At 38.5% G+C, this 22,577-nt stretch overlaps 2 protein-coding genes across 6 annotated transcripts in view; one reads left to right on the forward strand and one right to left on the reverse strand.

The window, feature by feature from the left end:
* The first annotated feature begins 122 nt into the window (after positions 1-122).
* Positions 123-19,929, forward strand: TM6SF1 (transmembrane 6 superfamily member 1). 4 transcript variants are annotated; one of them, XM_035554712.2, is made up of 11 exons: positions 223-361; positions 1,581-1,647; positions 2,429-2,532; positions 3,470-3,567; positions 4,539-4,642; positions 5,474-5,556; positions 6,957-7,078; positions 10,574-10,678; positions 12,897-12,989; positions 14,001-14,120; positions 19,556-19,929. In XM_035554712.2, the coding sequence occupies exons 4-11, from the start codon at positions 3,547-3,549 to the stop codon at positions 19,745-19,747; spliced, it is 840 nt and encodes a 279-aa protein (XP_035410605.1). In that variant the 5' UTR covers positions 223-361; positions 1,581-1,647; positions 2,429-2,532; positions 3,470-3,546; the 3' UTR covers positions 19,748-19,929. The 4 variants fall into 4 exon arrangements, with proteins under 4 accessions (XP_035410603.1, XP_035410604.1, XP_035410602.1 ...); XM_035554710.2 differs by lacking the exon at positions 1,581-1,647 and having other exon boundaries at positions 123-361; positions 19,130-19,929; XM_035554709.2 differs by lacking the exon at positions 1,581-1,647 and having other exon boundaries at positions 136-361.
* Positions 19,930-21,138: 1,209 nt separating this feature from the next.
* The window catches only part of HDGFL3 (HDGF like 3), a 64,546-nt gene continuing 63,107 nt past the window's right edge, over positions 21,139-22,577 (reverse strand). For both annotated transcript variants that reach the window (XM_035554715.2, XM_035554714.1), the window contains one exon: positions 21,139-22,503. In XM_035554715.2, the coding sequence (XP_035410608.1) occupies positions 22,498-22,503 (6 nt within the window). In that variant the 3' untranslated portion in view covers positions 21,139-22,497. The remainder of the gene's footprint in view (positions 22,504-22,577) is intronic.

Below are 22,577 nucleotides of genomic sequence, written 5' to 3' on the forward strand. Positions count from 1 at the left end.
GACGGCGGCGGCCGGGCCGAGGCTGAGGGTCAGGCCCGCCCGCCGCTGGGGGAACAACGGGCGGCTCCGGTTTCTGAGGCGGATTTAACCTTCCCCGAGCGGGGCGGGAGGGGGCGGCCCGCCTCGGGGCCCGGGCTGGCGATGGGGCGGGCGGCGAGCGGCGGGCAGAGCCCGGCGGGCCGCGGGAGCCTGGCCCTCGGCGGGGCGGGAGGCGCTGAGGCGGCGCGGACCATGCGCGGCGCTCGCTGAGGCAGCCTCCGGCCGCGGGGATGAGCGCCTCGGCGGCCACCGGCGTCTTCGTCCTCTCCCTCACCGCCATCCCCGTCACGTACCTCTTCAACTGCCTGGCGGCCAGCGGCAGGTGAGGCGGGCGAGGCCGGGGGGCGGCTGCCGCCCGCGGGGAAGGCTGAGGGAGCCCGGCGGGTATTTTTAGCGGCGGCGCTCGGAGAGGGCAGCGGCGGCCGCGGGGCCGAGGAGGGTCCGGGTCGGGCCGGCGGGAGGCGATGGAAAAGCCCGGGGCGAAGGCAGAGCGGCGGCGGGAGGGCAGCGATGCGAACGGGGGGACAGCGGCTCGGCCCCGCCTCGCCTCGCCTCACCTCCGGCGAGCCCCGCAGCCCTCACCTAAGGGAGCGAGGCGGGAGCGAAGCCGCTCCGAGGAAACCCTCACGGCGCCCCGAGCCCGCGGGCTGCTCGGGGGCACTGCCACAGCCCAGCTCCGGTTAAAAATGAGAGGAAGGACTCACCCGCCTCGCAAAACTTGAGAGCTGCACGCTTCAGGCACCCCCTGGAGACGTGCGGGTTTTGGCTGAAAACGACAGTTTGCCCCCCGAAAACATGGGATCCCAGGATAAACCACATGCCTAGAAAAGATATGTCCTCTCTTGTGGAGAAAAAAACACCAAAACAAACACAAAAACCAACGTACTTAAAGGTTCGTGTGGTATTTTGTGGTCTCACAGCCCGGGGTGTTTTGCAACGTTATTGCATAAAAATATATTGCTCCATGTTTCTAAGGCTTCGCTACATCTGTTCCTTCCTCATTTTCCTTCATCTGGCCGGTAACTTTTTTCGTTTGTTTGTTTCTCACTGCTGGAGAAATGTTGGCTTACTTGACTCACTGCCAATATTTGTTTCAAACTGACAAACTGCAGTGAAAAGTCACTGCAATATCACCAGCGGCTGTAATGGCAAGAAGAAACCCATCACTGGTAAAACAGGCTAGCAAAAGGTTCAAACCATGACATAAATCCACAGGCTAGTACTGCTCATCGTGACTGAGAATGCATGGGTGTCTATATCCCCAAATACGGGATCTTGCAAAGTTTTTCCAATAATTTAAAATAGTTTCACTAAGGCTGAAATTGTCAGTCAGTATTATTTCACAGAATCACAGAACCATAGGGGTTGGAAGGGACCTCGAAAGATCATCGGGATCATTATTTGTTTGTACATAACTTGTTTTCTTGATACATAGAGAGGTACTCTGTAAAAATATTGTGCTAAGTATTTTTTAGCTTGTGCTTCTGGAGTTTACCTAAGTTTTCCTTTTTTTTTTTTTTTTTTTTCCCCTTGTGCACAAGCACAAAAGTGAAGACTGAGGAGAGTCTGTCTTAAATAGAACTGGATACAATTTACACCTTTAGAGACGTAAGCCAATTTCAAACATTTTCTTAACTCACATTTTTGTGGGGGAGGAGACATATTTGCCTTGTGCCAAAGACTGGTGCTTTCCTCCACTACCTCTTTCACGCATTAGCATTAGAGCCGCAGCTTCAGAAGACAGGTCTTCTCTGCAGAGCCCACCTGCGCTACTGCCAAAGAGCTGATTCTTAACCACCCCAAGCCACCCTGCCTTACAGGGCTCAAGGGACCTTTGGTAGCATTTCCAAAACTAGACATTAGATCCATTATAGGTGCTCCACACTGCTACTCTGAGTCCATGAGACTGATGTCCTTTATTTGCAAATACGTGTTTTCTAGAGTAGATAATTTATTGCTGAGGTTGGACTAAATGTCCCTAATGATCCCTTTTGGCCTTGAAATCTCTGCATTTGTGACTTTCACGTCTCATTGGCCTTTAAATTTTCCATCAACTTTGTTTATTTTTACAGATACCAGTATGAAAACTGATTTCAGTCAGACAAATCTAGACTCCTGGATATGTTGTTTATCTAGCTATTTTTGTATTTTCTTTTTTTGGGTGGTCACATATAAAAAGGCACATTCTGCAAAACTACAAAATTAATACTATGACAGCCTATGCAATAGACTTTAAAAACAAGCCTTTTCAGTATTAGAAGTTACTTGAAGTGTACGTACCTGTGAGAGTGGGCCTGTCATTTGAGGATAGCTAGTAAGAAAAACTGAAGAAGCACGTTTCTGTCTCTGTCTTTCTTTTAAATCACCTTTCTTTTTAATACTGTTACAGTTCCTGGTCAATTGTTGCAGTTGGATTTCTGGTTCTGGTTTTTATTGCTCTGTTGGCTCGTGTTCTTGTCAAAAGAAAACCACCAAAAGACCCACTGTTTTATGGTATGTCTTTGTAACACGGAAGCTAAATTAGAATGTATTAATTTTTGAAAAGGATAATGTATGATGGTTATTTCATATTAAACATTTAAGGCATGGCTTCAGAAGCCATTCTATCCATATCTATACTTTTTAAAAGGAAACCTTAGATTTAGATTACTTCATAACAAAAACATAGAAGAAAAAAACTCAAAACACTGCAATTGTGCCTATGGCTGGCCCAAGTTGGAAATTTATCAATGTGGGACCATAGGCAAAGCAGCATACAAACTACCTGTATTTGCCCTCAGTCTTCCTCCTCCTTACATCTTGTAGGCACCTGTCCTGCAATGTTCTGAGTGAGGCTGGGAACTCTCAATTCACGCAGAAGTCAAAGGAAATAGATAACAAACCTAACACAGATAAATTTCCTGTCTCAAATGAGTGACTCACTACCTTGCCCAATAGGTCTCCCATGGACTGCAGTGGCTAATGTAGTTTGCATTGCTCACCTTCAAAAATGGCAAGTTATATTTTCCTCTCATCTTCCTTTTTATTTATTTATTTATTTATGTCCTTTCCCCTTTCCAAGAGATAGTTACATTTGAGGTTGTATACTTTATGTGTTTAAGATTTTTGAAAGCCTACACAGTGCCTTCTTCACATGCTGATTTTCCATGGAGATTAATGGAGGCTGTGCCTACAGCTCTACGGGATTTCACATTTCTATGAAAAGCTTCCTAAAAACTTCCTGATTCCTAACTAATAGTTAAAAAACATTAAGCTACACGAGGAAGTCTTATTACATTTTAAATGTCCGTTAAATTGCTTCAAAGTAGATGCATCTAGTTCAGTAGATCTCTGCTTGACTGAATTTGTCAGACTGTGAAGTGACTGCATGATTCCAAGTCTTTAAACACTTATGATTTTTTTAAATGTATTTTCCTTTATCTTATTACAGTTTATGCAGTATTTGCCTTTACCAGTGTAGTGAATCTAATAATTGGACTGGAACAGGATGGAATTATCGATGGATTCATGACCCATTACTTGAGAGAGGTAAACAATTGTTTGGCTTACATATATAAATACAATCTTTACTATGAATAACTTGTTGCAGTATTTGTCACAGAAAAATAGCCATTTACACATGCCACAGAACCTCCTTGAAGCTGGTCACTGGCCTGTTCAATTATTGTTATGGACAAAACTTTCATGGACTTGAAATCACTGATTCATTTGGAAAATGGGCATCCCTTTCAAGGTCCAACATTATGTAATTTAGTTGAAGTAATACTGTTCTGTATTAACATCTGTGGTAATTATGTGGACCGTACACATTTGCAAAAAATCCCATAGTCAGCACTCAAAAGTGAATGAGTGTTGCTATATCTAAGTGCTTTACCAAGAAGGAAACAAAATTGTTCCTTTATTTTTGCCTGATCACTTTAATAAATATAATTACAGTAGAGTTAAAAAATGATGGTGCCAGATATCTAGTCAGCAGAATCTGTTGGCTGCTGAATATCAACATCCACCAAAAATAGCTCAGTAAGAGCTTGATTTGAAAGTCACTGAAGTCATTGAAAACATTCTATGAACTTTAATGTGAAATGAGTTGGGCCCTACAAGGTTATATGTTGTCATCATCAACAAATTCTATCCTGTTGATCTCTAGATTGCTCAAAGTATCTTTGTTACTTGTTAAATGTATCTTTACTTCATTGCTTTTATTGTTAAAATACTAAAAAGTAATAGTTCCATAATATAGCAGAACAATGGCTGATAGTCATACAGGAGTTTTCCCTTCCATCTTGCACCCTGTTTTGCAAGTATATAACAGATTTAATTATACTTGATCCTGTCTAAATTAGGTTTTGCGTGGAGACATGTTTATTGATAGTTAAAATCTAGATTGACAAATCATCAGTTACTTTTCTCAGATTGTTTCCTGCTATTCTTTTTTTTAATTGGTTATTCATTATTCTCTCTTGAATCACTATGTTTTTAATTTATTTTTTTTCCTGTAGGGTGAACCATATCTGAACACTGCTTATGGCCATGTGATCTGCTATTGGGATGGCTCAGCACACTATCTGATGTATCTGTTGATGGTGGCAGCTATTGCCTGGGAGTGAGTCGTTTTGATTAATGTATCTTTTAATTTGCTTGCATTCTCATATAACCTATAATGGGGTTTCTTTTCTATGCAGTATTTAGATTTTTCTTTCAGGACTGTTTTATGTTGTAGGCTAAAGCATCACTACTAAAATTTCTTTATTTTTAGGAATAGTACCCTCTCCAAGTTGCCCTTTCTCTCATCTGAATGAGACCAACAAATCCATTGAACAGTAGTCTCTTTTCTTCACCCTGAGCATAGCCCTGCATGCGTTGTGTTAGTTAAAATGAAAACTTAAAGACAATGCACATTAAAACCATGTAATGCCCCCTTCTCCCATAACATATTTATGATAGGACTACTGTGTTATTTAGCATTATGACGTTCTCCGTTTTAGAGAGAATCGCACAGTTTCAAAGGCAGTGGCTCTTTCTAAAAGTTCTTGTCTTTTTTGCTGTTGAAGAAAGTTTAAGAAGATAAGTACTTAAATTCCAGAGGCTAACATACCCTCTGGTAATAGAAGCACTACAGGAATCAAATTAATTATTAATTGCATAGCCTTGTAAAACATATGACATGCAAAATCATGAAGTCAACCTTTCAACGAGTGAAACATAATGGCAAACAACTAAGGTTCATATGATAACCTTCTCAGACAGGAATGTAGAATTTTTCCAAGTCCTCACCTCAGAATAATAATCCACTGTTGTCTTGTGATGCAGATTTTAAAACATTTGCTTAGTAAGATACCACCATGACAATCAGGAAAATATTTGAGGGTAATTTGGTGTAGTGGATTTTTAAGGAGAATGCAATAATTTTATTTTATTTTTTATTTTTTAACAGACAAAGCTATAGATCCATTGGCCTCTACTGGCTGGGTTCCATTATCATGAGCATCATTGTCTTTATGCCTGGAAACATTGTGGGTAAGGACATAATTTATATGACAATATTTTTCCTGTGAAATATTTTCAAAATTCAGCAAAAGTCTGTCTATATTTTACAGCAGTATTGGTTCCTTTCTGCAATAAAGTAAAAGAGGAATTTCAGGAATATCAGTAAACAGAGGCAAGATGTTTCAAAATTTAAATATGAGGAGGGAAAGATGGACACTAGGAAAAGAAATCCTTTTAATTTACATTCTCAAGGTAAAAAAAAAAAGTATTATATTTTGCTATGCCCATAAGACTTTCATCCAAATCAGGTTTAATTTGAGCAATAAGACAATAACTGTCTCCTAGTAAAAATATAATCTTATTTTGTATAAAATTAGTAAATTGTTTAATAGTCTGTCCTTCAAGCAGCTTAAGAGGAATCCAAATCACCTTTAAAAGTGAAATCTGGAAGTTATTTTATTTTCAAAATAATTTAACACTCCCAGATTTCTATGATAAATCAGTGTACAGCTGTGCTCCTGGAGGTTGAGAATTGTAAATTAAGAATTTACATCATGTCTTTCTAACAGGTGGTCCTTTAGGAGTGTCCACCCTGCCTCTGTCCCACCTCCAGTTAAAGATTCCCTTATTTAAGACGCTTAAGTTGATGCAAAGTTGACCAGAATGCAACTGTAAATATGTTTCAGCCTCCAAATCCTGCTGTCAACTCTAAAACAGCTCAGTATGGTAGAGCTTTTTCTGACAGTTCATGGTGCAGTCTGGAACCAGTCCAGTGCCGTCTTTTGTAGAAATACATACACCACAGAGAAGACTGTCACAGTAAATCTGCAGGCTCTGTCTTCCTCTTTCCTGTGGGGAAGGCCAAGAAACTTGTTTTCAAGAGCATGCCTTCTCTTTTCCTTTCTGACATAGAGAACAGCTAGTGTAAAAGACACACTTTTCCTGATTTACCCTGGCTGAGGATAAGTCTCTACTTATATTTTGTCCATAAGTATTAGTACAGGCCTGTAGGAGAAATCAGGACTTTGGAAAACAAATGCAATACCAGATCTTAAAAAATATTAGACAAATTCATTTTTTTTTCCTCCCTTCAAAATGCCATCTCTATTTGAAGCAGTGTAGAGTGACTGAGGTGGTTTCCAGGCCCCTCAAAAGAAAGCAGATTTCTGAACTGCCTCCCTGTCTGATAGTTTCTGTCTCACCTGGGACTAACACTATTGGGTACATGATTTTTAACAAGAATTGTGTGTTGCTTTAGCAGCCATTCCTAACATTTTATCATAACATTATCAAACCTGAAGCAGCTATGATATTACATAGGATTTTTTATTTTATTTTATTTTATTTTTTAACTCCACTACAACACAACTTACAAATTTTTCATACATCTTATGATTTTTTTTTTTAATTTTTTTATCTTTTTTTAACAGGAAAATACGGAACAAAAGTGTGTCCTGCCTTTTTCTTAAGCCTACCATATATTTGCCTTCCTATATGGGCTGGGTTCCGAATTTATAACCAACCTTCGGTGACTCATGACACTCCAGTCAAGGTAAAATTGTTGTATTTAAGTGTTGGCTACTGTTAGGAAAACTAAAATATACTTAATGTTCCTACTGAGTTTTATAGGTGAGAGTGGAATGCTTTGTAACTTATGACAATTGCTGCCAGGCTGTGTAGACACTGTAAAAATACCTGTACTACAAGAACATTTCATTATGGTGGGATAAGGGAATAGCAAAAGTTTCTCAGGTTTAGAGCAAAGGGCTCATTTCTAGAAGTAATCTTGTGGCTTTTTTTTTTTTTTTTCAACCTTAACTGATTGAAACATTAACATATACCAGCTTCATAAAGCACCACACAATTTCTATAGAAGCTCTACAGGAAAGTAACCTTCTACAGATGACTACAGATTTCACGTAGCTAAAACATTTATTTTTGTGTATTCTGCAATATTAGATTTTAGAGGTAAGACATTAGCATGTTGTTAGGAAAACTGTTTACGCATTTTTTACGTATTAAAAAAATTGTAAAAAAAATGCTTATTTACAAACTGTTTAAGCTGTTTGCTTTGAATTTAATAGTTGGGCTGAAATAAGATCAACTGAGCAAGCAAAAACAATGCAACAGTGGCTTATGCACTGTTTTATATATATATATATAAAAAAAAGGAACAACCCTGCAGTGCAAAGCACAGAACAGATATTTGTTGCCATAAGCAAGCCAGTTTATTGCCACAGCATACCATATCAGTTGTAATATGATCAATTAATATTTTTGCATCGCAAGAGCTCCTGAGTCCCAGTCAGGTTTATTCTAGAACTGAAAATAAATTCCCTGATGAAGGAGAGTTCCTATTCCAAGGCTAATAGGCAGCTACCGTGCAAGGGGCGTGTTCTAGTTAGTTCTCTTTCTAAAGCAAATCTGCAATTAGCTGAAAATTTGAACTTTTTTTTAGCTCTCTTTATTCGGAGTCAGTATTAATAGATTTAGGAAGAAAATGTACTAATGCCTTTGAGCGTTATAGAAAAAATACATGAAAGCAACAGATATAATGTATATTCTGTTGGCCAAAATAGTCATCGCTATAATGTTATTATAAACTGTTTAGTTAAAAACAACAACAACAACAACAACAAAATGACAGAGAGCAGATAATCAGGTTTTGGGTGTTTTCTAATGGAAGTGGATGCATAGGAAAGGAATGGAGTTACGTCCTCATTTTGAATCAAAGCAAGCTGTGCTACAGTGTTTCACAAAGCCCAGCAGATTTATCTACAAGTATAACAGCTCAAGAAACAGTTTAAGGTAATTTAAACTTCATTAAAAAATTAATACGCATAAATTCAGATTTGCACATGAATTCTGAAGGGACTGACTTCTATGGACAGCACACAGGATTATCCCTGCTGCCTAAATCTGACCATGTAAGGAGCCTCTTAGAAGTTATGGAAAATAGCTTTTCCCTGGAAGTGAGAGAAAATGCTAAGTGTACCTACACACTTCCTTACTAAACAAAAGAAACAGCAGGATTGGCAAGATCTGTGCAGAGGTCAATGTTGCTTTCAATAAAGGGGAAACCTGTAGCAGGTTCTCTCTACCCAGCCTCTGTACTTAACACATAATTCATCTTAGCATGTACTGAAGCGACTTTGCTGCGTAAAAAGGAGTGTAAGGCAAAATTACTACGCAGCCAAGGTCTGACAGTGAAGTGCCTATTGTCTTCCCAATTCTTTTTTTTTTTTTTTTAAAGCATTGCATTTTCATTTTGTTTAGAGAAAAAGGTATAAGTTGCCAAGTGCCTTGGCAATTTCACAAACTAGTACTACACCAAATTTTGTTTCTACTATTATACTGGCTTTGTCTCTGAAAGCTCTAAATACAAAGTTATATTGTAGTTTTGTGGTCACAGTAAATATGTACATTCATTTAATATACCTTTTGACAGGAAGGACTGTTGCATATATGTATATAGAAATAAATATGTGCTTCAAACTTGGACAAAGTGGAAAGAAAATATATCAACCCTCAAATTTTCCAATATCCTTATGTGGTCTATATCTGATAATGACTTGCAATTCAGTAGCCATGGAACTCTTTGTCTTTCATAGGAATAATATTAGAAAATATATGTAACTTGCAGGTAGTATTATGAACATTGCTACATTAGTACTTTAAAAACTGTGAAGTAACATAGTTTCCTGAAAAGGATATTTAAAAAAATAATTTTATGAAAAGGATTGTCTGTGTATATAAAAGCCTTATTTTTGTTAAACTACAATGCCGATCGTACAGTTCTTACTCCGGAATTGTGCTTGCAAAGTGTTTCTCTTGCTTCAGTGACTTTATTGTGATCTTAAGTGCTTTTAACTGTGCCTCTACATCCTAATTATTGTTTTGTGCTTTTGGAGACAATCCACAAGTATATGACAGGAAGGAGATCATTTTTTTCTTTTGCTGTGTGCATGCCAACACATGGCTAATAAAAAGGAAGAGGAAATGAGTAACACGTATAAATGAAGTTCTCCCTCTGAACTACAGAAAGGTATTCTGATGTGCCTATAATTTTGCCTGTGAATACAGTGCTGAAAGTGTACCTAGAATTATTTCCATGGGTCTAGTAAGTTTTAGCATGTAGACAAAGCAATCAGTTTGGTTCCCCTAAGCCATGCTCCCTGTTATATATCTACATGGCCTTTGTTACCCTACAGTCTGATCACCTCACATCTGCACACATGGTCCTGCAGGGGGATTCCTGTTCTGAGGAAAGGAGGCACAGAACAGACCAGACCCAGAAGTGCTTCAGTGCCTGCCAGAGGAATCCATGGCACACAGCAATTAAAGAATGAAAAGTGTATTTTCCACGTGCTCTACAAACTGTCTTCATTCGCTATTTCTGCATTACGCATTATGATAGGTTATTTGCTCACTGAAGTCAGCGGAGACCTCTGCTAGCCAGAGAAAAGCTTTTATTTTATCCCTGTTCCATTAATTTTAATAACAGTACAGGCTGCTGAAAATTAGCATTCACTGTCAATAACGATGAGCCCTCATTTTGCTGTCCCTCCAAACAGTCCTTTTAAAGCATATCGGATACAACTTCAAATGCTTGAGATAAATAAACCCACATTTCCAAAGCTTTTCTACAGACAGACATTCAGGAACATGAATTCATTTAAATTAACAATAGATGCAACTTTAAAGGAAGTTAGTTATACCACTTTGAAGCCTGGCATGATTTCAGAGTTAAAGCAGTGTTAAGTTGCTTTGAAAGTAAACTAATCCATACTGAAATGGCTTTAGTTGGATCCATCCATTTCTAGAGTTTATTCAGACTAATTTTCCTGACTGCATACTATAAAGACCAAAGTCGTCTTTTTAGATGCAGAAATCTTTCAGTCCCTGAGGTCAGTGGGAGAAAGGTAACATAACTGAGAACTGCTTCTATCATGATGTTTCACCACTCGAACCTTCTTGTAGTGATTAATCTGAGGCTAAATCCACGTTATGCAGAACTGGGATGTACTAAACACATTCTGTATTGCAGGTGGTTCAGGAAGTGCAGAAGAAAGGACTCTTAAGACGACCAATAGATTTAATGTTAGCTGCATACCTCATTCTAGCAACGGGGTTTTGCATATTTAGGGGCATGGTAAGTTGAAGATAATTTAATATTCTTGTCTCTATTTTTCAGAGAAAATTTAAAATTTGTTTTCCTGAATAAGATCTTGTAGCAACTTTGTGGCAAAAAGATATGCATATTTCAGTCAAGGGAAATCCTTTAATTTTCAATGTTGGAATAGGCCTTTATATATGAATATATAAATATATATTTATCCTATGTATAGGAAAAATTGATATTTAGAATAATTATTGGTGCTTTACTTCTCCATTTTTCTATACGTAAAGACTGGCTTTCAGAAGAAACTCGGTACGCAATTACAAGAGCAAATAGCATCCCATAGGGCCTAAATATTGCTTTCATTGGTCTATGGTTGAACTTATGTCCAAGAATATGGAAGCAAACCAACTAAATTAAGCTTGCATTTGTGTTTTTCTAAACAGAGATCCATAGTTCAAATTAGAAAACCAAACTAACACTGTGTGAGAGAAAGGAGAAGCTTTCCACCTGGAGAGGGGGAAAACAAACAAACAGGATTTATCCATGTTACCTGAACAACACACTTTGTTTCTACTTAGCTAGAATGATTTTGTTCTTACATTTGCGTTTTAAGCACAGATGATTATATTAAAATTTCAGAGGGAATGAGTCATGAGTCAGGATCAAAAATGCTTGTTGAAGGAAATGAATCTGGTAGTAGGTAAATCTAGTCCTCTGTCAGCTGTAAAGCATTTTCTGTCTTAAGCAGAAGGGAAGCTGCATATCATTCAGTGATCAGAGCTCAGATGTTTAGGTGTTTTAGACAACTGGCTGACTGTTTGATTTGTAGATCTGATCCAGTCTGGAATAATTCAAGTAACGTGATAATTATCCATAGCAATATTTTATTCACCTAATGCAGATTGCCTTATTGTAGTTCTGCTCCTCACATTACTCTCATCTTCTGCTGTTTCTCTAAGAACTAGCCTCTCAACAAAAATCTTTTTTTTTTTTCCTTCTAACTTGTTGCAGACCACTTTATTTCTTACAGATCATGCTACTTCAGAGCACCACTCATGCAGGTTAATCAGCTTTTTACCTGTAGTTTTGCTGTGGGAATCATTATCTTATACTCTGACATCTAACTTTTATTCTGCAGCCCCACATCTCCATTTCTCAGAGGAACTGCTTGTGTCCCCCACTCCTCCTCCCAACCCCTGAAATGTGTGGTGATTTCCTTACATATTTCCATTACTAAAGCAGGAAATGTTTACTGGCCTTACTTCTACATACAGAGAGAGATTCACTGAACATCTCTGTGTAAGCTGCAGGGACCATGATTTTGTGAACAGGCTAATGAAACACAATCTTTTAGAGTGCATCCAAGAACAAGATCTGGGTGCACATGTTGGAAAACAACAGGGAGTAATAGCCATTGCTGGTAAATCTTTGTATTTCCCCCTCAAAGTCACACAATAAATGCACATGAAATTCAGTTATGCAAAACAATGTTCAACCCTGCTATTAAATAGGCATTAACAATGCCTTGCTACAAACAGTGTGACAGCTGGTGATACAGACTGCTTATACGTTTTGGAATAGTATTTTCATAGTAGTCCTTAAAACTCCTAATATAAAAAAGTAACAACTTTTGGAACTGGGTCTTTTCATGTTTATTGGGAACTTTGTTCTCTCTGTAGGAATATAAAATTCAATTATCTCTCCTCTGCTACCCCCTTTTAGAAGTCATTGTAATTGTTTTTAAAAAACACCTGTCTTCGGCATCTGCATTGCTCTCCATCGCTACTTTTCCACTGTGCAATTCTTTTCTTGGACTACATCTGTAGCTTGCTATCCTAAACTTAGGTGCTTAACCTCAAGTTACCACTGTTTGAACAATCTTCCATTCAAAAGCTCATTTGCTGCTATCAAAGTCTGGTTATCAGGCCAAATCAATAGTAATTATAGTTTTTACTACTGCATAGTCAACTGACTGAATTCTTTTCCAGTCAGAATTTTTGAAGTAGGCTGTTAGCATTTCCTTGCAACCCCTCTGAGCAGCAACTGAGAGGAGGCTGCATTTCAGCCTTTTTGTTTTGTTTTTAAATTGGTGATCAAATGGATCACCTTTGCAATAGATTTTCACCAAGCCTCCTGTGTATCAGTACTGCAGAGCGCTACTGAATAGCTAGGGCTAGTAACAGGTATCAGGTTAGCTCATTTTAGAGAAAATTCTTTGTTCACGGGAAGTTTTAAAAATTCTTCTTAGATTGCTCTGGATTGCCCTGCTGAACTCTGCCGGCTATATATCCAACTTCACGAGCCTTATATAAAAGATCCTGCTGCCTATCCTAAGCTTCAGGTAAAGCATTGACTGTGGAGCATAGAGTGTTATGAAGGGATTTGTTACCTGGCACAAAGATGAAGCCATGGGTTGCCACAGATGACAACATCAATAAGGGAAGTATTTGTTCATGGCAAGTTAACCAGAATTTCATATTACCCACTAAATAGCCTTAAAGGGTACCAGCTCTTCATTGTGATAAGTTTAACTTGGATCCAAATCAATTACCTAGAGTTACACATCCTAGTTACTGAGGATTCTATTAATATATTCCATGACATAGATCTGCATGATTTTTAGAATAATTGCCCTTCTTTTACCCTTTACATGGGCAAAGTAGACTTTCAGTCTGGAATAATGGAGCAAGGGGAGCAGTAGGACTAGATTCCTTAAGCTCATGTTGTGCTTCTGTCACCAGTGACATTCCTTGAAGCAGGATGCTTCTTACAAACCCTATTTACATGAACATAGCATAGAAGAGAATGTTTTCCTTTAGTTATGTAATATTTGCAAGGTTGCCATTCTTTTGCAACCCTGGCTACTGCATAAGGGCAGCGCCTGAAGAGATAAGAGGATTCATTAGTGGGACAATGACCTGTTCTTTCTGGGAAAGGGGATGGCTTGGGTATATCTCATATTGCAAAACTGAAAGCACCATGGAGCTTGAGAAATGGACACCTGGATTGGATTGGATAATGAGTTAGGTCAAGCCATGCTTATTAGATTGGTCCCAACATGGTAAGCAGTAGGAGGAAGGAAAACATGTCCTGGGACAAAGAGGATTTGGAGCAGGCAAAGAGACAACAGCCATTAATACTAGTGGAGGCCTTAGGGTAGCTAGATCCCATCAACAGCATCCATGTGTGAAACTCTTCTCTCAGAAAGCTTATAGCTACAGAAAGGCCTGGGAGTCATTGGTCCGAGGAGTGTAGTTGTGAATAATCTCAAATCTTCAGTCAGCAGCTGGCTGATTTTTAAATGCATCTCCCTCATATTGCAAAGCAACTAATATTTGTGTTTAAAATGCAGATGCTGGCATACATGTTCTACTCTGTGCCATACTATGTGATTGCTCTGTATGGCCTACTGGTACCTGGTTGTTCCTGGATGCCCGATTTAACCCTTATACATGCTGGAGGACTAGCTCAGGTATTTCTTCTTAAAATGTTTACTCTTGAATTACTGGTTAATAAGTAGAGAACTATGGAATGAGTAAGGGGACCAGAACTTGATCTTGCCATGCTGGTTTTACACCATTGTAACACAGACCACCTTTTAGATCTGTGAAGAACTAATTTAAGGGAGTGTAGAATCAAACATTTTTTTATCATGCTGCATTCTTGCTTCAGTAGACTTTTCTCTTTCTGCAGTATCTTTTCATTGGACTCACTTAAACCTTATTAAAGGCCATTAATTCTTTAGCTGAGACCATGAAGGAAGCCTGTTTCAAAGCTGAATAGTGGATCACAAAAAAGAAAAAACAACAACAAACAACAAAATATAATGTTTCCATAATATGTGCTGGCCAGCTAGGTGATTTGAAAAAACAACAACACAAACAAACAAAAAAGGAACAAGAATCTAACAGTCACACAAAAGGGATATTATCAGTTGAGGATGCTGATGTAACTCTGGGAACCTCCTGGTCCACAAGCCACAGTAACATTAAGACACGCTCCTGTTGCCAAAGGCATACCCATGATCACACCTAACTCATTCTGTTCTGATTCTCTTAAACAGCTCTAGTTAATTACTAGCTGGTGCTGATGGTTATAAGAACACTGACGAAAACAACAACAAAAAGTTGACAAGCACTAGTAAACTACCTCTCATGTCACACAGATAAACACTGAACAGTTGAGACTGTGACAAGTAATTGATTTGTACTGTATGTAGGGTGTGAAATGTGCTGAGTATCCAGACAATGCAGAAAATATGCACATAATCCTGTATGAATGATGAGAACATAGGGACACGGCAATAAAGGTAGTTCAAGTGTTGCTCTTTGACAAACAAACCAATATTTTGTTCCCTATGTATGAGATAACATTCACGGATACAAACCATAATCCAACATAACTGCCCAGTAAGGATGGGGAGAGTGACAGTTTATTTTCTATTTGTGAGCAACGATCACAGAGATTTACTTTAAAAAAAAAAAAAAAAAAAGGATCTTAAATCACCAAATTATATCAAAACAGAATCTGGCAAACATTACTGAAGAATTTTAGATACTCAAAGGTATCATAAATGTTATACAACTGTGTTCAGCCCAAATCTAATCTAAGAAAAGCACAAGGTAGCTAAAGTAGGCAAGCCAGTGTCAGGAACCTCTCTACTGACAGATTACTCAGGTTTCATGAATTCCCCAGGCAGTAATTAAAGAAACTGCTCCTTCAAGGATTATTTAGCACTTTGTGAAATAAACCAGAAGTCAAAGCGTGCTGACTGTCACAACCATACAAATTTACCAAAATCTCAGACCCCCTGGAGACTGGAGGTGTTTCAACAAGGTTGTTTATAAGAAACAAATGTTTCTCATAACATATGCTGACTTTTTTTTAAGTGGCACTTCATACTCAAAATTTCCCATTTTCATCTTTGAAGCTTACCTAGGCACAAGCCCAAATTCTGTAGGTTGACAAAAGCTAATTGATTAAGTGAACTGTATATTGCACACTCCCCCTAATTCATTTTATCCCAATTCAAAGACATTTTGTATAGTTTTTGTAGTTTTGACTGTAATGTACTGCACAATGAACTTCAGTCATCCCACAACTGAGAATGATTTACTTGACTTGCCTTTGTGCAACTCAGGAAGGAAAATGTGATAATGGTTTGAGGGCTCTTTTCTAAAGGTGTTTTGTTGTTGTTTTTATTTGGAGTACAAAACACATTTCCAGGTTTGTCTACTGTCAAAACTGTTGCAATTGATAATTAAAATAAATGTAGTACTGAAACACATTTTGCTTTCTGCTATGAGCAAAGGTCCAAAAAAGGCAAACATCTAAAGATGAAAATGGAGCATTGACCCCTGGGAATAAACACTGCTCCTACAAATGGGGGATGTTGGGATTTTAGTTATTTTTATTTCTATCGTTATGAAATACATACTTTTGTTTTTGCAAAAACAAGTCTGAAAATGGCATGTGATGCATCCAAACCCTTTACAAGTGCCTAGCCCTTCATACACAATAAGAAATATTCCGCTCTATTTATTGTTTCCAGAATTACACATAGCTCTCAGCTTGAATTATTTGGTTAGTGACATTCAGACTCCAAGAACAGGTTGTGACTCTTCTCAGACTTTCTGAAGCTGCAGGAAGAGCGCTTTAGATGTCACATGACTGAAGTACCAGGAGCTTTGATTATAAGGAAGAGTTCAAGTAGCCTCTGTGAACTTGATAAAATTGGCATTCACCTATGCAAGTGAGCCACACGAGAAGTGATTAAGAGCCATGCCCCTGCTACCCACAAACCCTCCTGTCTCAACAGCTCTCCCAACAGCCTTCTTCCCCACTCTCTGAGATGCAGAAAGTTTTTCTTTACTCCTCCACATAAGTGTTTTCCTTAATCCAGCAATTTTTGGTGGCTAGTTTCTGCAGTGCCTCTGATCTATCAGAGAACCTAAACCCAAGGAACATATTTCTCTAGGTTACTTTCTTCCCACTCCATTAGATGTCTTTCCTTATGCTCATAAGACCTGGTCTGAACCCTTACAAAATTATTTATGATTTTTTTTCCAACTTCAATCAGACAAAGAGAGAAAGCACAGAATGAAGACTCCTAACCTTTTTTTTCCAGGCTCTTTTTCTCTGGCTGGAGGACTTTCTTGATTGCAGGGTAGCGATTACTATGATTAGTCTACCAGCAAAAAATATTGTTAAAACAGACAAAAAAATGCCAAACAAAAAAATCTCCACTATTTCATACAAACAAGAAACTTAATGAGTACTAGGCATATACAAATTGCATCTGTCAAGTTGATCAGTGCCACATCCAGCACCAGGCACCTTCCAGTTGCTGTGGAATGCCCTTGTGAGCAGACTAGTCGAGGCTCTGAGGCCAGTGAAGGTCGTATGTTAATCAGATAAGGCTACCTGAGAAGTTAACCTGCTGCATCTTATCTGGTTGATTTCTCAGCCAAGGTTTGGGGTTTTGATTCTCAAAATTCTCCCCTTAAAGAAGGTTCAGTAACAGAAAGCTTAGTCGCTGAGAGGGTCAGATCACAGCAAAGTAACAGAGCAGACTCAAGGTTGTTCTCGCTTACTGAAACGCCAGCCTAGTGCACAATAGGCAGCACAGTGACCTGGAATGACCACCAGCTCTTACCTTTCTAGAAATTATGGATTTGGTAGGAGTCTGCCTGGCACTTGAAAGAATAGGATTAGGATACTGGTGAATGAGAGACCTTCTTTAAAACACACTCACCCCACCCGCTAGGGGAACAAACAAAAAGACAACAAACAAAAAAAAACCCTATAAGCTGACTACATTCATGGAAAGGAAATATGTTAGATTAAAGACACAACAGTACTGTGAAGGTAGATCAAATTTCAATAAATAAAAACTGATTTTAACAGACCTAAATATCTTCCCTGGTAATGAAAAGAAAAACGCATTACATAGAAAAATACATCTAGTAAATAATAACTTCATTTCATGGCGCATCATTAGCTAGCGAGAATCTTCATGGGCTACAAATAGAATAAAAAGTAACAGTCAAGTGTGTCTGCTTTTTCTTTTGATAACTCACTAAGGTGCCACAATTCTTGTAAGAGACAACACAAAATAAGGCTTAGATCTTCAAAGGCATCTAGGAGGCTTTGGAGTTCTGGGTCTCTCAGAAGCTCTCTCTTACAGCTCTTTCTGACAAAGTTCTTGAACTTGCTATGATGCGTGGCTGGCCACAGCTGCAGAGATAAACAGGAGAGCCTTGCAACCCTCCCCAAAGAAGCACATAGCTCAGCATTTTGTGCACCCCAGAAGTTCTAAGACACCACAGGGAGGGGCTTAGTGCTTAGGTAAACATTAGACAGCCCCAAACTTCCTACACAAAGCCTGGTGGTGGCAGCTGGGTATTTTCTTAGGAAACCATTACCTTGTATAATGGGAGGTCTCTGCTCCTGAGTGCTGGCTGCCTGCGCTGAGTTCCCAAGGTAAGGAAAGGCAGCAGGTATCTGAGCGAGAGCACCCAGCTGCCAAAGGCAGATCCCATCTGAGACAGGTGAGAACAAATGGGCTGCAAGAGATGGCTGAAATATTCAGCTGCTATAAAAAGGCTGCTGATAGTGTGCCCCTGAACATCTGTTTACTGTGTAATAGCTATTTACAGAAACATGCTAAGTGGCACTCTGCTGAAGTGTGTTTGTGTTTGATTTCTTTGATTACCCTGTTTCCTGACTCCGGTTTGCTAGATCAGTGCTCCCTGTTAAGTGGAGGTGGTTATAATCTCCTGAAAACCAATTTCCTTTTCGGTTTTGAAGTATGGTCTTAGCCTAACCTTTTGCCAGAGGGGTGTGTATTAAAACACCTGCACTGTGTTTCACTTTCTAACTGTGAAGAGAATTGTGTTCTCTGTGAGTCCAAAATAACTCCTGCTGAAGCCAGAACAGAGGGCGTGATTTGGCCATAGCGTACTCCTCTGTGTTACTGAAATGCTGGTGTCCCTTCCTCCTGCTCTGCTTAAGATCAAATTGATGTTTATCTTCTCAGATCTCCCCCATTGCAAACTAACTAACTAAATAAAATTGGACACATGATAGTTAATGCGAACGAGCTGTTGCTTGAAATAGCAGGTAACAGATGGAGACAAAAGACAGCAACTATCCTGACACTTCTATCTTTAAATGTTTGTTTATGCTAAAAATATGCTTCAGCTCAGCAAGCCTGCCTTTGCATATAACCTTCACCGTAAACGTAACCTATACCTCAGAACCACCCCCAGCCCAAAGGCCAAATTTTACCAACGTTTTCTGAAATCATCAGGAGTTCTGGGATTTGTATTTGTAAGACTGGGCTTGAGAGTTAAACAAACAAACACCCAAACCAAAACAAACAGAAAAGAAACTAAGGTAGCTTCCAAGTTTTTATTTTCTGACTTTATTTAGAGTCAGCGTCTGTCTGCTTACCGCTGATGCCAAACACAATGTTCCTAGGTAGGTGGGTGCAAGTCCTACCCCCCTTCTGGGCTGAGACTTAGCAGTGCAGACTTCTACAGCGAGCTCCAGTGGCCATCTGCCTGGGGAAGGATCATGGGCCCTGTTGCATGAATTGTCAGCCATAAGCCAAGGGTGAAACCCTACACCTGATGTAAAGATCGGTGCCACCATGCGCATAAAGTACACCTCCTACCGTGACACTGACAGCTCCATTTATGGCTCTTGTACCAAGATATGAATGACCTTAGTTCAGATTTTATTTTTGTTTACTGCTGTGCAAAAGTATGAAATAATTCAGGAATAAAAGGGTTGGCTTGGGAAATGTCACTGGAGATGCATCCTTGCATGCAGATTATGCTGTCTTTCCAAAATATACATCAACTTTACCTTTTTTTTAATATATACGTTATATACACACCACAGGCTCAATTTTCCCATATTGGTGCTTCTCTTCATGCTCGAACTCCTTACATCTACAGAGTCCCTGAAGAAGCAAAACAGTTTTTTCTGATATTGAACATAATGTATGGGATTCTTCCCCAGCTGTTGGCTTACAGGTGTGTCAACATGCCAGAGTTTTTTATGAAAACAAAACAAGAAGAAAAAACGGAATAGCACAACAGTTTTCAGCTCCTCTTTCTGGCTGTGTATATAATTGGGCTTGGAAGTAACTGAACTGCTCAGATGGAACCCAAATGACGTGTGTAAGATGTGTAAAATTGCACAATTGTGTAAAGATGCATGGTCTGTTTTGTTTATCCTACTCAAAAAGGGAAAATAAAGACAACTGCCTTCAATATCACTTCTCAACATTTTGACTTTACGTTGTGGTGGGGTTGGTTGTTCACATACAGTTCATGCGTTTTTAAGTAAGCTTCCTTGACATCTTCAGAAATCCTGCATGGAATTAAATAATAACTATGTCAGTGTTTTGCCTCCACACACTATCAGTGTTAGCAATCCCTATGCAAAGCTACTGTAGAACATGAAGATCAAGATTTTGAAATGTCAAAAATTAACATACGTAACTCTGTAACATGCACACGTTTTATTTGTCAAAAAGTATGTCTTCTGGGTCAGCCTCGTTAAAAATCCCAAGAAATCTTTTAAGAAGCAATCAACTGTTATGGTAAGACTCCATATGCAAATCATATAGTTTTGTTAATACTTTTAAGGATTCACTTCTGCAAGGACTACTCATGTGCTGGAAGTTTAGCATGTGCTTACCTGCATTTCTGCACTGGGCACGGAGTGCTCACTGCTGTGAACAATCAGGCCTGACAAAATAGCACGCGTTTCCCAAGAGGTTCTGCTGCCGTGTTTCTCTATGCAGCTACTTTTGCTAATGGTGTTAGGTCACGAACAAGTAGCAGCATACACAGAGACCTCGCTTTGTGTGGTTTGTTTCCATTTGCAATTACAACTATTTATATGACTTCTATGTGTATTTACACTCAAAGCAGTACACTTAGTGCCTTTCTTGCAGATGAGATTAGCTGATACATTTTAGCTGCAAACACTTTATTTTGGGACACTGAATTTTGGGTGTTTTGATTTAGAGAATTTCAGGTTTTTTTTTAAACCTAATCAGTAACAAGAAAGCATCAGCTCATGCGCATGCATGTTGCACTCTACACAAGGGGACTTTCAGAGCAGCAAGAAATTCATGCTTTGATGCTCTCCAGTTGAACACTGAGGTGTAGCCACAGCAGTGCTCAGAGGAGAGAACACATGGTTTTATACCTCCAGCCAAAGGGACAGGTCCAAAATAACCACAACACATCTCAGTCAATGGTTCTTGGTAAAAAAGAACTTAAGCAAGGGTTTCCTTCAAGCACCCAACCTCCCTGGTGTGGACTCCTTCCACATGTTAGAATCTGGGACAGCTCCAACCCTGTACGTCCTCCCAAGAAACCCCCCGAGCTATCGGGCTGTAACAGGACATGCTGTCTCACAGATATTTGAGCCTCCGATGTTACTTCTAATGTGTTTAAAGAAACTTTGAATACATTCAAGGTGAATTTAATAACCTCCTGTTATCCAGAAAAGGCAAAGTACAGAAAAAATAAAGATCTCACCTGCACTTGTATCTATTATGGTCAACTCATGTTAACAGAATGTTTTGCTTTAATACTTGACTTACATTAATACCTCACATTATTACACGTATGAAGCCAAATATGACGCTAACTTAGTTGCTTACAACCTCAAACCTTACTCCCAATACACATTCCAATAAATTTATTCTGTAAAAACAATACATTTTTTTGTTTTCTTTTTGTTTTGTTTTGTGTTTTTTTGTTGTGTTTTTTTTTTTTTAAGTTTTTTACAGTAAACTCGTCAACTACAAACCTTGAATACGCAAAAGATGTTCCAAGGACAAGCATAACAAGGATTGATAAAACCAGACTAAATATGTTTCCACAATAAAAGCTGGCATAAAAATAAATAAAAATCTCTATTATCACAATAGCAACAATAATGTACACAGAATAATGGATTTGGAATGCTTACTTACTAGTCTAGTTCTATTTCCAAAAGGAAAAAAAAAGCCAGAATGACAGCATCCTTTTTTAAGCCTTTCATTAATTAAAATTGATGTTTTCTTTTGGTTTCCCATAGGGTTCTATATCACAGTAAGCTTAAAAATGGAAAGCATCCAAATGAATGATTTCAAATTGTGTTGGCATTGGAAAAAATCCTTGTATTAATCTAAAGAAACACAAAAAGACTTTCACTAACTTCACATATAGGAACTAAGTCAGATAGTGTACATTACATCATGATTTTGAGAAGTATTAAGAGTATAACTAGCTAGGTACTTCTAATAAGGAAAGGTATTTTATTACATTATTGAACTTTGTGGTGATCTCAACTGAAAAAGATTTTTCTCTTTTATGTTGTAAACTGATCAAAAATCAAGAAAGTATGGATACAGGGAAATTTAAAATTATGTTTGTAGGTGGAAGAGATTGTAGTATTGTATGAAAGGGACTCGTTTCTACTTGTTTTTTAAAAATGCTGATTTAGAATGATATAATTTGGAGTTACACCTTTTCTGTTTAGAAAAGGAATCTAAACATGTTCAAGTATGCGATATCTTCATAAACCTCAGCCACTGGTAAAGGGCAACTTCATGCAACCAAATAATATGAATATTGTAAAGTAACCCTTAGAAAAAAGGGTAAAATGTCATTTCTGCAAACACAACAGATAGGAATGTGAATAATGTGCATACAAACTGGGATGCTGCTGATGATACTAATGAACAGATGTGGTGACTCATATCAAATCCAAGAATATTAGACAACCAAACATGTAACCTTCTTGTGTTTTCCCTTAATATTCAGCAGTCATTATGTTGGTTAAGTCTGAAAGAGAAAAAGAAAAAAAAATCACATTTAATGTAAGAAAAAGCACGTTGCAACAAACTTGAATATAATTA

The sequence above is a fragment of the Cygnus atratus genome, chromosome 11 (genome assembly GCF_013377495.2).
Source record: "Cygnus atratus isolate AKBS03 ecotype Queensland, Australia chromosome 11, CAtr_DNAZoo_HiC_assembly, whole genome shotgun sequence".
NCBI lineage: Eukaryota > Metazoa > Chordata > Aves > Anseriformes > Anatidae > Cygnus > Cygnus atratus.

What these genes read in the sequence shown, in the direction of transcription:
- TM6SF1 (XM_035554709.2), top strand. Translation starts at nt 270, where the DNA reads ATGAGCGCCTCGGCGGCCACCGGCGTCTTCGTCCTCTCCCTCACCGCC. An exon ending in AAAAGACCCACTGTTTTATG is followed by an intron (nt 2,533 to 3,469) that starts GTATGTCTTTGT and finishes ATCTTATTACAG; the next exon opens with TTTATGCAGTATTTGCCTTT. An exon ending in GTGGCAGCTATTGCCTGGGA is followed by an intron (nt 4,643 to 5,473) that starts GTGAGTCGTTTT and finishes ATTTTTTAACAG; the next exon opens with ACAAAGCTATAGATCCATTG.